Here is a 14,634-nt window from a genome sequence, read left to right on the forward strand (position 1 = left end):
TCGAATCGTCCTTCGTCGCGTCGCGTCGCTTTCGAGATACGAAGCGTCGTTCGGTCCCATCGTTCGCGTCGTTCGCACCATCGCGCACGCCGCGACGACCGCGTCGCGCACGCGCGCCGCGCCGCGCGTCGTTCGTCGTCGCGTCGCTCTCGCGTCGCGTCGCATCGTTTCGTCGTTCCCCGTCGTCGCGATGTGTCGTCCATCGTCCGTCCGTCATCCATTCACTCATCATGCATTCGACCCGGTCGCGCGTCGTCGATGTCGACCGACCGACCGACCGACCGATCGATGCGATGCGATGCGATGCGATGGATGACGCGCGGCACACGTCCGCGACGCGCGGCATGGCGAGCGACGCGCGAACGAATCGCGCCAAGGCGTACGCGTACGCGTGCGGACTCGCGATCGGCGCGTTCGCCGTCGTCGCGGGCGCGATGCGCGACGGACGCGCGGGGACGATGACGGCGGTCGCGCGACGCGCGATGACGGGCGACGGCGGGACGCGCGAGGGCGCGACGGCGATGACGGAGGACGAGAAAGGGACGACGACGACGACGAGGACGGACGAGGACGAGGACGCGAACGAGGACGAGGACGTCGGGGAGATGGAACGAAGATTCACGCGGTGCGCGGGACAGTTTAAAAAGTTGCTCGCGGACGCCGACGCGTACTTTGAGCCCGGGCTCAAGGCGAAGATGTACGGGTTGTATAAGCGATGCACGAAGGATTTCGATCGAGAATTTGAGGGTGGTAAAACGTTCGGCGCGTTGGATGTCGTGGCGAGGGCGAAATACGAGGCGTGGAAGGAGGTGAAGGATTTGACGCGGGAGGAGGCGATGGAGCGATACGTGCGGACGTTTGAGATGTGGGGGGCGAGGCGGGACTCGATGCGACCGTCGACGGCGACGCGGAACGCCGATGGGTTCACCGAGGAGGACAGACTCGCCGCAGAGGAGTTTCACGCGAGAGATGAGGAGGAGAAGGAGGTGTACGCGAATATGTGGTCGATAAACCGGTCGCAGAGTCGACCGGCGCCGCTCGAGGACGACGACGAAGCGTCGCAGAGCGCGTCGAACAGCGGCGAGTTGGGGGCGCTGAGCGCGGCGTGTAAGGCAGGTGATGAGGACGCGGCGATGAAAGCGATCGAGGGCGGTGCGGATGTTAACGAACGCGATGCACTCGGGCGAACGCCGTTGCATTGGTGCGCAGACGGCGGACACTCGAAAATCGCCATGCACCTGGCGCTTTTGAAGGCTGACGTCAACGCTCGCGATAGATACGGGCAAACGCCTTTGCACTTTTCGGTCAACTTAGATGACACGGAGACGGTAAATTTATTCCTTGACTGGGGCGCAGATCCTTCGATCGCGGACGAGGAAGGGGAGACGCCTGAATCGCTCGGGATTTGGCAGCTCGCCGCGGCGCGCGAAGAAAACGCGACGGCGTGAGGTATCTACTTTATTGTGTAAAAGAATCTTCTATCGTACAATGGAAATTTCGCTAGCGTCCTAAATCTATTTTTTCTTCACGTTAGTCGCGGCGGAAGTCTTCGCCGCTGTCATCGCAGCCGTCGCCGCGTGCGTCTTCGACACTTTCCAAAACGCGATGGCGAGCTGGCTCTTCAGCAGCATGAGCTGAAGTGGAAGCAGTGAAATCGCCACGGCGTCTCCAAGCTTCGCGCGCGCACGGGCGAAAGCCCCTCGCTTGATGGTCGATACATCGTCGTGTGGCGAGGGCGTCGAGGATTTCGCCAACCCCTCGCTCGCGCTCTTCCAAATGATCTTGTAACGATTGACGGGCGAGCCCAACTGCTCGTTGACGTATCGCAACAAATTATTCGCCTTGAGCACGAGCAAAAGATCGCGAGGCAAGGTCTCAAAAAGCTTTGTTTGATCCTCTAATTTTACCCCCATGATTTGCTTCATGACCGAGCGCTTTTCCGCCACGGTGAAAGAGTCAGAGGAAGAATCGTCGTTTCGCTTGATCGACCCCGCGAGAGGCTCCTCAACGACGCGCGTCGGAACGACGGCGAGAATGAGCTTGAAGAACTGCGACATGTCGGGATCTATCCCAAGTGATCCAGTCGCTTCGCGCAAAGCGTTATCGTCCGATCTAATGATAGAGAGCCATACATTTGCCCACTTCTTTCGCAAATCGTCGTCGAGCGTGCGATACACGCCGTGATCAAGCAGCACAATGCCTCCCTTATCTGTAATCAAGATGTTCCCCGGGTGCGGATCAGCGTGCACGAATCCGTGCACAAAAGTCATTTGCGCGAATATTTTCTGTATTCTCGCCGCGACGTCGGCTAAATCGATCCCCTTGCCTTTGAGCGCCTCGACGTCGTCTATTCTCACCCCGGGCACAAACTCCATCGTGAGCACTCGCTTACCGCTCAAATGTCTGTGCACGCGCGGTATCTTCAACTCACTCTCGTCGAACTCATCCGCGAGCATCTTGCTCGCCTTGAGCGCGTTCGCTGCCTCGCGAGTAAAATCCATCTCCTCTCCCATGTGCCTTCGCGTCTCCTTTGCCAGCCACCCAAATCGCAACGACGGCACGAGCCATTCCATGAGCGAGTAATACCCTTCTATCGTAAAAAGATCGCTCTCCAGGAACCTCGCCACCGGTCGCTGCTGAATCTTCACCGCGACATCTTCCCCCCCGAACGTTTTCGCTCGATACACCTGCGCCAACGACGCCGACGCCACCGGCGTCTCGTCGAACTCCGCGAACGCCTCTTCGATTTCCAACCCGGTTTCCTCCGCGAACGTCTTTCGATCCTCCTCAAACGGCCGTCGCGCCGCGTCGTCCATCAGCGCTCGCAGCACGATTTGAAAAGGTTTCGGCGCGATCGGCTGCGCCGCCAGGTGTTGCCCAGCCTTGACGTATATCCCTCCCAGCGCCCGCGCGCACGCCAAAAATCGCTCGCTCACCGCGCGCCACAAAATTTGTCTCGACGCCCGTCGCTCGTCCTCGCTCGCGCTCGCCCCGAGCGCGCGCACCCGCGCGCGGTGTTCGCGATAATCGATCGCGTACATCGGCACGAAGTGCGTCGACGCCACGGCGAAGCGCCGCGCGGACGTCACCGCGCGATCGACGTCGTCGACGAGGCGTCCCGGCGTCGGCGTCGACGTCGACGTCGCGACGTGCGCGAGCGCGGCGCCGCACGCGAGCGCGGGCGCGAGGGCGCGCAACGCCGGCGCGCGCGCCATGCCGAGCGCGCCGCGTCGCGTCCGCGCGCGCGAGTGCGGTCCGACGGGCGGACGAGGCGACGACCGTCACGTCGCGACGCGTCGCGCGGGATGCGAGGCCGCGCGCGCGCGGTCGCGGCGCGATCGGCGCGTCTGATCGCGCGCGATGCGCGACGGCGCGCGGTCGTCTCGCGCGCGAGCGGTGATGGGCGCGAGGCGCTCGTGCCGCGCGCGCGCGAGGGAGCGACGGCGCTCGCGACGCTGAGCATGGCGAGCTACTGGCGCTTCGGACAGCGCGGATACTTCGACGCGGACGCGCGAGAGGCGGAGTTAGACTTCGCGACGCCGCTTGGATTCGAACCGCTGATAGGAGACGGGCGAGCGCTGCGGCGAGCGACGCTGGAGGCGTTTCCAAAGCTGAAGCGACTGTCGTGGAACGACGGCGGCGAGGCGACGACGCGCGCGGGGGTGTTCGCGACGAGCGATGAGGAGTGGGTGGTGGTGGTTTTCAGAGGTACGACGCCGAGCCCGCTGAGAGGGTTGATTCGAGAGTCGCAGATCAACGGTAGGGCGGGGCAGGTGAAGATGAAGGAAGGACGCGCGCACGCGGGATACGCGCGGGCGTACGAGGCGTTACGAGACGAGATCGAGACGACGGTGCGCGATGAACTAGAGCGTGGACGCGGAAAGAAAGTCGTCGTCACGGGACACTCGTTGGGGGGGGCGCTGACGACGCTGTGCGCGGCGTCATTGGCGGAGGCGCACGCCGACGTCGAGGTGGAGGCTGTGACATTCGGACAACCGCGCGTGGGCGACAAAGCCTTCGCGCGTTACCTCGATCAAGGGTTGACAAATTTGAATTACGCCCGCATCGTGCACGGCGGCGATTTATTCGCTCGCGTGCCAACGAGCGGTTATTGGTTGCCGTCCGCAAATGACGGGAAATTTGCCGTCGAGTACGCGCACGCGGGTTCGATGCTCTGGACGAATTCAAACTCAGGCGGCGGTCACACGTACGTCGCCAAGGGCGAAGAAGAACCCGAAGAGTTTTCTCGCGACGTGCGCATGCTGAATCCAATCACGGTGGCGAACCATCACAGCGGGTACGCGCGTTTCTTCGAGGACTCGACCATCGCCGACGCGTGGCCGAAGGCTGGTCTACTCTGAGACGCGACATCTAGCGCGCTTGGAATCGCACAGTAGCGCATCGTTGTATTTCATTGTTGTATTTTATGAAATTTTATGAATTGATCGCGCGATTCGCGCGCGCCTTCGCGCCGATCGTCCGCCCGCTCTTCGCCTTGCGCGCGCCTTCGCGTCTCGCGAGCGCGAGCTCGCTCGTTATCCAAGCCTCACACACGCGCTCGACGCGATGTCCGCGCGCTCTTTCGCGTCCACCGCGCGACCGCACGTCGCGGTGCGATCCAAAGCCCCGTCGCGCACCGTCGCCGTTCGCCGCCTCGCCGCGATTCCGTGCACGGCGAGCGCGTCGTCGTCGTCCGAAGACGACGCGCGCCACGTCACCAAGCGTGGTCGTCGACCGCTCATCGTGCTCCCGCTCGCCGGCGCCGCGCTCGCGGCCTCCGCGCCGAGCGGCGACGCGAAGGCGAACGGTGAATTCGTCACCGACGCCCAGCTCGCCGTGCTCGAGCGACGGGGACCGATCGCGTTCACGGAGGATGAGTGGAAGAACAAGCTGGAACCGTTCTCGTACAAGGTGCTGCGGAAAGAGGCGACGGAGCGACCGTTTTCGAGCGAGTTGAACTCGGAGAAACGAACTGGACGGTTCGTGTGCGCTGGGTGTGGAACGCCGCTGTTCGACTCGAAGGCGAAGTACGATTCGGGGACGGGTTGGCCGAGCTTTTACGAGCCGCTCGCGGGCGCGGTGATGGAGGTTCCGGATTACTCCATCATGTTCTTACCGCGCTCGGAGGTGCGATGCACGGCGTGCCAAGGGCACCTTGGGCATGTGTTCGAAGATGGGCCGCCGCCAACGGGCTTGCGATACTGCATGAACGGTGCGGCGATGAAATTTGAGCCGGCGTCGGCGTAAAAAATATTGCACGATATGCTAGAAATTTGTAGTGTCGGAAACCGCACAGTTTTGTTCGTCGATCCACTTAAACCAACTTCGCCACATCTCATTGTTTGACAAAGTTTTGCGATTTCCGAGGACGATCAATCCACGTTTCGCTCGCGTGATTCCCACGTTGAGCCGGCGCGGGTCGGCGACGAAGCCGATGTCTCCAGACGGGTTGCTTCGCACGGTGCACAAAACGATCACTTCCTTTTCTCTGCCTTGGAATCCATCAACGGAACGTATTTCGAGCTCCTCTATTTTATCCTCTTCGGTGTAGTCCAAGTAATTTCGTTTCGGACTTCCTCCTACGCCGTATTCTTCTTGCAACCGTCGAACTTGCGCGGCGTACGGCGAGATGACGCCGATGTCCCCGGGTCCCGCTAAATCGCCCGCCGCGAGAAGTTTTCTCACCACACCGATGGCCATCTTCGCTTCTCCGACGTTATACAGACTGTTTCCATCGGGTGCTCGCGATTCAGGGGCGGAGATTTCTACGAAGGCTACTGGAACGTTCGGCGACGGCCAAGCGATACCCGGCACCAACGGACGATCTTGCGGCGTCGGTACCGATCCTACTTTCCCTTTGTAAAACGCCAGAGACGGAAATTCGGCGATTTGCGGATGCATGCGGTACTGCATGTCTAGCAAAGACACCTTCACCCCGAGCCTCTCCATGCGCTCAAAGATTGAAACTTGTAAGCCAGCGTCGACGGCGTCACGAGACACCACCGTGGGAGGCAATTGCTTGGAATCACCCACGAGCACGGCGCTCAAGGCTTTCGTGAGAGAGATTAACGCTCCTGGTTCGGTGCATTGTGTCGCCTCATCCACGACAGCCACTGGGAACGTGAAGTCCTCCAGTAACTCGTCGCCTGCGCCGACGCATGTGGTGCACACGACATCCACAGACTTTAATATGCTCTTCGCAGCCGTCAGTTCCAACTGCGTCGCTTGCTTGCGCTGGCGAGCAAACGCTGGACCAGATTGTCCTCGGATAGCTTCACGCATGGCCGCCGCTTGACGCCCGAGAGGGTGCAACGCGATTTGAGCATCCAGCGTGAGTTGCTGAAGCCAAGGTTGCACCTTTGCGGGCGCTCCCACGCGCACGACTCGCAGCGGTCGTCCATCGACGATGAAAGATTCTTTTGCCAGTCCTTCGAGGATATTATCCACGGCTACGTTCGACGCAGCGGAAGCGAGAACGATCGGACCCCTTCCTCGCCTCTTTTGGATGGACGCCAGGTGTACGGCAGCACCGATGTACGCTATGAGCGTGCGAGTCTTACCCGTACCGGGCGGACCTTGCCAAACCGCGAGCGAAGAGCTTAGCGCGCTTTTCACGGCGACGCGCTGGCTTGGGTTCAACGGCTCTCGCACTTCCTTCAACGCCATCGCGAGTTGCGGCTTTTGCGCCTTGCCCGCCCAATGCGGCGGCGTCGCCGCCAATTCCTCCAGCGTTCCGTTTTCATCGGGCACGCCGAGCAAGGCGCGCTGCAAAGTTGCGTACGCCGTGGAAGAACTGTTCTTATCGCTCGCGCGCGTGGACATGGAAGACGCGCCGGACATGCCTCCCGGTTCAGAAAATGCGACGAGCGCCGCGAGCGAGCGATCGTGGGCCACCGTGTTCGCGCTCAAATCCACCCTCCATCTCGAGCCTTCGGACACGAGTCGAGAGAGATCATCCTCGTGAATGGCGACGGTGATGAAAAACATCGACCTCAGCGCGACGACGCCCGTGATTCCACCCGCGGCTTCGTGGTCGTCGCCTTCGCTGAGCTGTACCATGTCTCCAGTCGTGAAGCGATGATACGGCAACTCTTGTCCGAGCGGATTCGCCTCGCTCGCGTCCTTGTAAGGAATCGTCAAACGCACGAGCGAATCTCGCTGAAGCGTTCCTTCGTACTTCGCGCGCACGCCTAAAATCGCGTATCCCTCCGCGACGAGCCGCTCTCGCGGCCACGTGTTCAATCGCTCCTCCGCGAGCGCCATCTCTTCCTCGAGCTCGCACTTCAAACCTTTCGCAAACCTCTCCCTGTGCGCGGCGTACCCCAATCGCAGCGCCGCTCGATTACTCCCTCTCGATCTCGACGACGACGACGCGGACGAAGACGCGTTCCTCGCGTCTCCGTCGAGCAAGTGCGCGTACCGCGCGCCCCCGCTCTCGCCGCCCGTCGCCCCCAACCGCGCCCACATCTTTTCCCGTTCCTCCGCCGCCTTCCTCGGATCTCTCGCCCCCGCCTTACTGTACCCGATCGTCTTCTCCGCCCTCTCCGGCGTCGCCGTCAAGTCCCTCACCCTCGTCCGTCGCCGCGCCGGCGCCGCGCGCGTCCCCTCTCCTCCCCTCGTCGTCGCGTCGCCGCGTCCCGTTCCCTCCACCTTTCGTCGCGCGCGCGCCGCCCGACGTCGCTCGCCCCTCGCGCTCGCGCTCTCCGTCCTCGTCGCCTCCGTCCCGTCGTCGCCATCGCGCGCGTCGTCGCCCGTCCGTCGTCGTCGTCCCGTCGCCGCGACGCGACCGCCCCGTCCCTTCCCGCGCGCCGTCGTCGTCGCGACGCCGCGACGCGCGCCATCGCGCGACGCCGCGACGCGCATGTCGGCTTGTTCGCTTCGTTCGCGCGTCGCGTCGCGCGCTCGCGCCGACGCGTCTCGCCGCGCGCGTCGACGCGCCGAGCTGTCGCCGGCGGATTCGAATCGGATTTGAATCCGTGTTGTGAACGAGTCTCGAATGCGTGACGGTCCGTGTGTGAGAACACCGACACGAAACCGAACCGACGGCGACCCGCGCGACGGCGACGGAGCGCGACGCGCGAGCGACGGCGACGGCGCGACGCGCGATGATGCTGACCGCGACGACGACGACGACGACGACGACGGTGCGGTGCGCGCGCGCGAGACGGACGCCGACGACGACGGGCGCGGGACGGGGACGCGCGCGGTTGACCTCGCGCGCGCGCGCGACGGGACGCGCGACGCGCGCGCTGGGACGCGAAACGACGCGCGAGCGCGCGAGCGGGACGCGGGATGGACGCGACGCGGCGCGGAGAGGCGCGAACGGGCGCGCGAGGGCGACGAGGGATGGGATGGAGGGCGACGCGCGCGAGGACGACGCGCGCGAGGGTCTCGCGCGCGAGGACGCGCGGGAAAAACGCGGTCGGGCGCTCGGGGCGTGCGCGATGGTGGCGTGCGCGGTGGCGGTGACGGCGATGGTGATGCCGGAGAGCGCGCTCGCGGCGAAAGCGGCGGCGGTGGCGTCGTCGAGCGAGGGCTTGTTGGCCAAGGCGTTGTCGTGGGTGATGCACTTGGACAAACACCTCGCCGAGTTGTTCGTGAGTCAGGGGATGTTTGCGTACGGGATCTTGTTCGCGATCATCTTCGCCGAGACTGGGTTCGTGGTGACGCCGTTCTTGCCGGGGGACTCTCTGCTGTTCGCCACCGGCGCGCTCGGCGCGCTGGGCGTGGTGAACTTTCCGTTGACGTGCGCTCTGCTCTTCGCCGCGGCGACGCTCGGGGACACGGTGAACTACTCCATCGGCTCTTACGTCGGTGCGAATTTCATGGAGACGCATCCGAAAATCTTTCCTCCTGAATATATCGCGAAAACACGAAAGTTTTACGATCAGTACGGTGGTAAGACGGTGGTCCTCGCGCGCTTCTTCGTAATCGTGCGCACGTTTGCGCCGTTCGTCGCCGGCGTGGCAAACATGAACTATTCCAAGTTCATCACGTACAACGTTGTGGGTGCCGCGTTATGGATCGCGAGTTTCATGGGACTGGGTTACTTTTTCGGCGCCATTCCCGCGGTGCAGGAGAACTTTGCCCTCGCCGTTGCCGGCATCGTCGTTCTCTCGCTCGTGCCCGTCATCGTAGAAATTATTCAACACGCCACGGGCAGTAAAGGGGACGAGAGCGAGACCGCCCCGGCCGCGACGTAAATCTCTTACAACATTCGTTCAATTTCGTGCGTTGCTTTTCAATATCCATTTTTCAATAGTTTTCGCTCGGCGCCGCACAACGCCGCTCTCGACGATGGCGTCTCTCGCGCGCGTAACCCCTCTCCTCCCATCGCTCTCGCGAGCGCACGCCCGTCGACGCGCGTCGACGATTAGAGCATCCTCGAGCGGCCCGAACGAAGGGCAGAGTGGGTACCTTCCCGGAACGATGGCGTCGGCGGAAGAGATTCTCATGCAAGTCATCGACCGAAGAGAGTTCAAGCCCACGAGCGAAGAGTGCCCGTTCTGTCGCGAAGCGCGCGTGAAAGAGAACGGGTCGAAGTGCTTGGGGATCTGTCGAAACCCGCAAAACGTGCCGGGGCCTCTGGTGTACCCGCACGCGATGCAAACGTGGGAAGACGCGGTTGATTGTATATTGTGGGCGATGAGAGACATATCGACGCCGCGAACCGACCACGGCGTTCAAGTGATGTGGGAGTACGCCGTGGAGCACGGAAATATGGAACGCTCGCGATTCTTTGGGTTTTCGAGTGATATGTATCACTTTGACCATTTCATCGGCAAGGCTTTGAACACTTACGACGCCTTCGTGAGGAACACTGGGCACGAAATCACGCAAGTGTCGACTATGGAAGACGGCCGAACAAGAGTTGATGTTCGAGTGAAGGATAGGGTAGGAGAGGAGACCGAATGGATTTTCATCATGGTGCGTAGGACGTTTGGGAAATACGAGGGCTGCATCCAGGCTCATCGGATCGTGCGCGCGGATTTTCCGCACCTCGGCGATATTTAGGCCTTGTCATATCATAATCCTCTAGACATTCTCTACTTCGCGCGGCATCTCGCTCATTTCCTCGCTTCTATCTAAATCTACTTCCCTAAAGGCTCCTGGATCGCGATGCGTCGGCTGGAACGATTTGCTTATCGCGGTGAGAAGAGGCGTGCCTTTCGGCGCGTACGTCCAACCGCTCTTCCACGCCAACAAGCACAAAATCCCAAGCGAAAACACCTGCACGAACTGATAAAACGTCGGCACGCCGCTCGCGACGCCGACGACGTTACACGCCGATCCTGCGCTCGATGCGCACGACGGATCGTCCTCAAATGAGCTTAAAATCACCGCCAACGAGATGGCGGTGTTCTGATAGCACACCTCGATGGCCACCGCCAGGGCTTGAGGCATATCCAACCGAGTCAATTTGGCGAATCCCAAACTAACCACTAATCCAGCGACGCAGGGCACGATGAGGGCGACGTAGAACTTCCATTCGCGATCCCAAATCGGCGCCGAAGAATTTGACGAAAAGAAGAACCCCAAGAGCACAAGCAAGACGCCGCACACGTTGCCCACAAAGTTGAGAGGCGCGCGCGCTTTCGGCGCTCGCCGACCGACAAACAACCCCAACACGATCCCGCTAATCACCATCGAGATCGACAGAAACAGTCCCCCCCATTTCATCCGCACATTCGTTCCGTTAGGATACGCTCCCTCGGTGTACATGTACAGATTCAGCGGTAAAAATCCCACCGATAAAATCGAACTCACCGTCGTCATCGCCACGCTCAGCGACAGGTCCGCGTTGAACAGTGACGTCCACCAATTACTGTACGAACCCCCAGGCGAGCTCGTGGTGATAATGAGCGGTATTCCCAGCGCCGGTTGATCCCACAGCAGCGTCCGCGCCATCGTAAACCCAAACAGCGGTAAGAAGACGAACTGCGAAAACACGCCTATGACCAAACCTCGGCTCCTCAACGACTTTTTAAACGCCTCGAATTCCACCGTCACCGCTAATCCGAGCACCAGCGCGAATAACAGCACGTTACCCACGATCGCGGCCCACGACCCGAGCCCACCGCTCACCGCCATGACGTCTCGAACGTTCGATCAAACGCGCAGTCAATCGGCCGGAGACGACGCTCGCATCTCCGCTCGAGGTCTTCGCCCGCGTCGCGTCGACGCGCGCGCGTTTTCGTCGATCGATCCGCCGTCCGACGAAAGATACAGCGCGCGCGCGTCGCTCGCGTCGCTCGCGTCGCTCGCGTCGCTCGCGCGCGCGACTGTGACCGGATAAACAGCGCGCGGCGACCGGACGCTTTTGCGGTCGGTCGCCGCGCGCGGACGTTGGCGCCACGCGAATGTTGATTTTGCGACACCGCGAGGCGGCGACGACGCGGCGTCAGATCGCGCGCGCGACCGACGCCGACGATGGCGCGCGATCCGCGCGGGTTAGATCTGTTACTGCGCGCCGCGCGCACGGCGACGGAGGCGCGAGCGAGGGATAGGGATGAGACGGTGAAGAAGAGCACGACGGTTCGATTTCAAACCGCCGACGCGACGGGACGAGTCGAGGCGAAGACGAGACGACAGGGCAAAGCGCGAGCCGATGGGGCGATGCGGGACAGGACGAACGATTTTGAACGAGGCGGGACGGCGGGTAAAGGGAAGAGAGGACGCGGGCGAGCGACGATGACGATGAAGGCGAAGGCGAACGCGCCGCCGCCAGACGTCGACGACTCGGCCGAGGCGACGACGGTGCGCGAGGAAACGTTAGCGATCGGGGCGGAGACGTTGGCGAGGGAACACGCCGATGTGGTGATTGAACGTGTGCGGCAGTGGTTAGATGTGATGATGAGCGATGCGCGCGGGCGGTTAACGGCGCTCGAACGGAGCCAAACGAGGACGCATCGCGCGCTGGAAAAATACGACTCAGAGGAAGCACAGGACGACGTCGGGATCGAGATGCTGGTCGAGTTCGATAAGACATTGGAAATCGAGCGCAGCATCCTGGAGGAGACGATGAAGAATTTGGAGGCGATGCGCACGAAGGTTGAGTTTGAGAGCGCGAATTTGGCACTTCGGTGGTTACGCCGCTCAAATTGTGGAGGCGATGACGACGGCCAGGCGAGCGAGGAAGATCAAGCGACGGATGGACGCAAGTATTTTTATTCCTCGAGTGCGTACGCATTTCTTCAAACCGCCATCGGTGCGTTCATGAACGACACCACGCCCGCAAAGTCGGCAAAGAGCGCCGATGCGCACTCGCCGAGCGGCGTTCTAGACGCCGCGCGACTCTTTACGTGATCCCACTCGCACTAGGCCGCACTAGGCGCTGAAAAACGTAGTACGAATTGAATGCCGATCTTAGCCGCGCGCGTAGCATTTTTAATCGGTAACCACGCCGTCGACAGATTGACGCCAAACCCTGGCGCGCGTACGAGTGCGCGCGCGCCTGCGTTCGTCCCCAGAAGCCGCCCGTCATGCCCGTCGGCGTGTGCGTCATCACCGGTTTTCTCGGCAGTGGCAAGACGACGCTGGTGAATTACATCTTAAAAGCTGATCATGGGTACAGGATAGCCGTCATTCTCAACGATTTCGGCGCCGAACTCGGCGTGGAGAAGATGCTCGTCCAACAGGATGGCGTCGACGGGGACAACGCCTCGCGCACGCTCGTCGAGGATTGGGTCGAACTTAACAACGGATGCGTGTGTTGCACGGTTAAGGGGAGTTTGGTGCAAACCATCGAGGGTTTGCTGGAGAAGCGGAAGGAGATGGGGGAAAAGTTTGACTTCATCCTCCTCGAAACCACCGGACTCGCTGACCCGGGGCCAGTGGCGCGCGAGCTGTGGGTAGACGACGAACTCGTGGAGGAAGACGGGGCAGTTTTAGACTCCATCGTGACTTTAGTCGACGCATCGAACATCGAGAAGCAGATCGAGGAGAACAAAGAGGCGACGCTGCAGGTGGCGTATGCGGATACGATTTTGTTAAATAAAGCCGACTTGGTGAAGGCGGAAGACTTAGAGCGCGTGAAAGCGCGAATAGCAGCGATTAACGCCGAAGCCGAGATAGTGGTGACGACGAGATCGAGCGTGGATTTAGGCATCGTGCTCAATCAAGGCACGGTCGCCGGTGGAGGTTGCGGTAGGAAGCCGGTTTTAGGCGAATTCGCGTCGGCGCCTCCGAGCGCGGTGGTCGCCTCGGGGGGCGGTTTCTGGGCCAAGGGTGTCGAAAAGTACGCACCTGCGTCGAGCGTGCACAATTCAGACATCAGAACCGTGTGCATCGCCACGAGTGGGTTCTTGGATGGCGAATCCTTTCAAAACTGGCTCGAAGACTTGCTGTGGGAACGACGAAACGCCGAGGGCGGCGCGGACATTTTACGCGCCAAAGGTCTCGTTTACACCGCAGGATCGGACAAGCGCCGAGTGTTACAAGCGGTTCGCGAAGTGTACGAAATCACGGACGGGCCCGTCGAAGAGAACTCGGACGAAGTGATGAACAAGCTGGTGTTCATCGGACGTAACTTGGACGAAGACGCCTTGGCAGTCGGCCTGAAATCGTGCGTCGCGCGCGACTGACTGTGTTTCATAGAATTCTTTCCATGTATGTAATGTACAAATTGTGTTGCTATCGCGCTAACGTTCGGCCTCGATCTGCGCCAGCGCGCTCACGAGCTTGGGCGCGAGCTCCTCGACGCCGCGTTTCTCGCCATCCTTGGCGCCGACGTTTGCGCCGTGCTTCGCCAGTCGAATCGCCGCTTCGTCTTGCCCCGCTTCGCACGCCACTAAAAGCGGCGTCTGTCCGCGCTTATCTCTCGCCTCGAGCGCCATTTTCGGCACCTCTGTCGTCCCGTTCGCGAGCGCGTCCACCAAGAAATCGATCGCCCGCAGCTCCCCTCGCGCCGCCGCCCGATGCAACGGCGTCGCCCCGACGTCGTCCTCCATCGTCAACCACCCCCTCCCTCCGCTCACCAGCGTCTCCAGCGTCCCCACGCGTCCCTTGCTCGCCGCGTAGTGCCCCGGCGTCTGCCCCCCCGGCGTCCGCGCCTCGCAATCCGCCCCTCGCGCGAGCAGCGTCCCGCACGTCTCCCGCTCCCCCAGCGCCGCGCTCGTGTGCAGCGGCGTCCACCCACCGTCGTCCGCCGTCGTCACCACCCTCGCCATCGCCTCGCCCTTCATCCGTTCGCGCGCCAGTCGCGTCACGTCGCGTCCGCGCGCGCCCGCGGCGCACGCGCGATGAAAGCTCGTGCGTCCGTCGTCGTCGCGACGCGTCATCGCGCGCTCGAGCGCGTCGTCGTCGAGCGCGGAGAACCACGCGGCGTCGCCCGCGCTCGCGCGCTCGAGCGCGTCCATCGGCGCCGCCGTGTGCCGGTCGCGGGCCGGGGTGATTGCGCGATGACTTCCCGGACTGTTTGCCCATACGGAAACTGCCGCGGACGATTTCGAGCCGTTCGTTCGCCCGTCGCCGCACCGCGCGACGCGCGACGACGGCGACGCGGGCGCCGACGCGCGGCGCGGCGACGACGGCGACGATGACGCCGCGCGTCGCGACGACGGCGACGACGCGCCCGACGCCGCGCGCGACGCGAGACGAGAGACGCGCGCGCGGAGGACGACGCGCGGCGGCTGC

General features: G+C 62.2%; 10 protein-coding genes across 10 annotated transcripts; 6 read left to right on the top strand and 4 right to left on the bottom strand.

The window, feature by feature from the left end:
- Positions 1-1,091: 1,091 nt before the first annotated feature.
- On the top strand, positions 1,092-1,388 carry OSTLU_8728 (predicted protein; the record flags this gene model as incomplete). Its single annotated transcript, XM_001420901.1, has 1 exon — positions 1,092-1,388. A coding segment is annotated over one exon (297 nt), but the record flags the coding sequence as incomplete, so codon positions are not given.
- Positions 1,389-1,745: 357 nt separating this feature from the next.
- Positions 1,746-2,900, bottom strand: OSTLU_3427 (predicted protein; the record flags this gene model as incomplete). Its single annotated transcript, XM_001421053.1, has 1 exon — positions 1,746-2,900. A coding segment is annotated over one exon (1,155 nt), but the record flags the coding sequence as incomplete, so codon positions are not given.
- Positions 2,901-4,259: 1,359 nt separating this feature from the next.
- Positions 4,260-5,247, top strand: OSTLU_17826 (predicted protein; the record flags this gene model as incomplete). Its single annotated transcript, XM_001420902.1, has 2 exons — positions 4,260-4,277; positions 4,873-5,247. 2 exons carry the CDS (start codon positions 4,260-4,262, stop codon positions 5,245-5,247), a joined length of 393 nt encoding a protein of 130 aa, XP_001420939.1.
- An 18-nt stretch (positions 5,248-5,265) lies between these two features.
- Positions 5,266-6,666, bottom strand: OSTLU_41525 (predicted protein; the record flags this gene model as incomplete). The annotated part of the gene is made up of 1 exon (XM_001421054.1): positions 5,266-6,666. The coding sequence occupies one exon, from the start codon at positions 6,664-6,666 to the stop codon at positions 5,266-5,268; it is 1,401 nt and encodes a 466-aa protein (XP_001421091.1).
- Positions 6,667-8,444: 1,778 nt separating this feature from the next.
- On the top strand, positions 8,445-9,203 carry OSTLU_27115 (predicted protein; the record flags this gene model as incomplete). Its single annotated transcript, XM_001420903.1, has 1 exon — positions 8,445-9,203. The coding sequence occupies one exon, from the start codon at positions 8,445-8,447 to the stop codon at positions 9,201-9,203; it is 759 nt and encodes a 252-aa protein (XP_001420940.1).
- Positions 9,204-9,429: 226 nt separating this feature from the next.
- On the top strand, positions 9,430-10,014 carry OSTLU_27116 (predicted protein; the record flags this gene model as incomplete). Its single annotated transcript, XM_001420904.1, has 1 exon — positions 9,430-10,014. One exon carries the CDS (start codon positions 9,430-9,432, stop codon positions 10,012-10,014), a length of 585 nt encoding a protein of 194 aa, XP_001420941.1.
- Positions 10,015-10,035: 21 nt separating this feature from the next.
- OSTLU_17829 (BASS family transporter: sodium ion/bile acid) lies at positions 10,036-11,091 on the bottom strand (the record flags this gene model as incomplete). Its single annotated transcript, XM_001421055.1, has 1 exon — positions 10,036-11,091. The coding sequence occupies one exon, from the start codon at positions 11,089-11,091 to the stop codon at positions 10,036-10,038; it is 1,056 nt and encodes a 351-aa protein (XP_001421092.1).
- A 339-nt stretch (positions 11,092-11,430) lies between these two features.
- On the top strand, positions 11,431-12,306 carry OSTLU_17830 (predicted protein; the record flags this gene model as incomplete). The annotated part of the gene is made up of 1 exon (XM_001420905.1): positions 11,431-12,306. The coding sequence occupies one exon, from the start codon at positions 11,431-11,433 to the stop codon at positions 12,304-12,306; it is 876 nt and encodes a 291-aa protein (XP_001420942.1).
- A 176-nt stretch (positions 12,307-12,482) lies between these two features.
- On the top strand, positions 12,483-13,583 carry OSTLU_41587 (predicted protein; the record flags this gene model as incomplete). Its single annotated transcript, XM_001420906.1, has 2 exons — positions 12,483-13,157; positions 13,239-13,583. The coding sequence occupies 2 exons, from the start codon at positions 12,483-12,485 to the stop codon at positions 13,581-13,583; spliced, it is 1,020 nt and encodes a 339-aa protein (XP_001420943.1).
- A 126-nt stretch (positions 13,584-13,709) lies between these two features.
- On the bottom strand, positions 13,710-14,339 carry OSTLU_7246 (predicted protein; the record flags this gene model as incomplete). Its single annotated transcript, XM_001421056.1, has 1 exon — positions 13,710-14,339. A coding segment is annotated over one exon (630 nt), but the record flags the coding sequence as incomplete, so codon positions are not given.
- Between the last annotated feature and the right edge of the window lie 295 nt (positions 14,340-14,634).

Source organism: Ostreococcus lucimarinus, chromosome 13, assembly GCF_000092065.1.
Source record: "Ostreococcus lucimarinus CCE9901 chromosome 13, complete sequence".
NCBI lineage: Eukaryota > Viridiplantae > Chlorophyta > Mamiellophyceae > Mamiellales > Bathycoccaceae > Ostreococcus > Ostreococcus sp. 'lucimarinus'.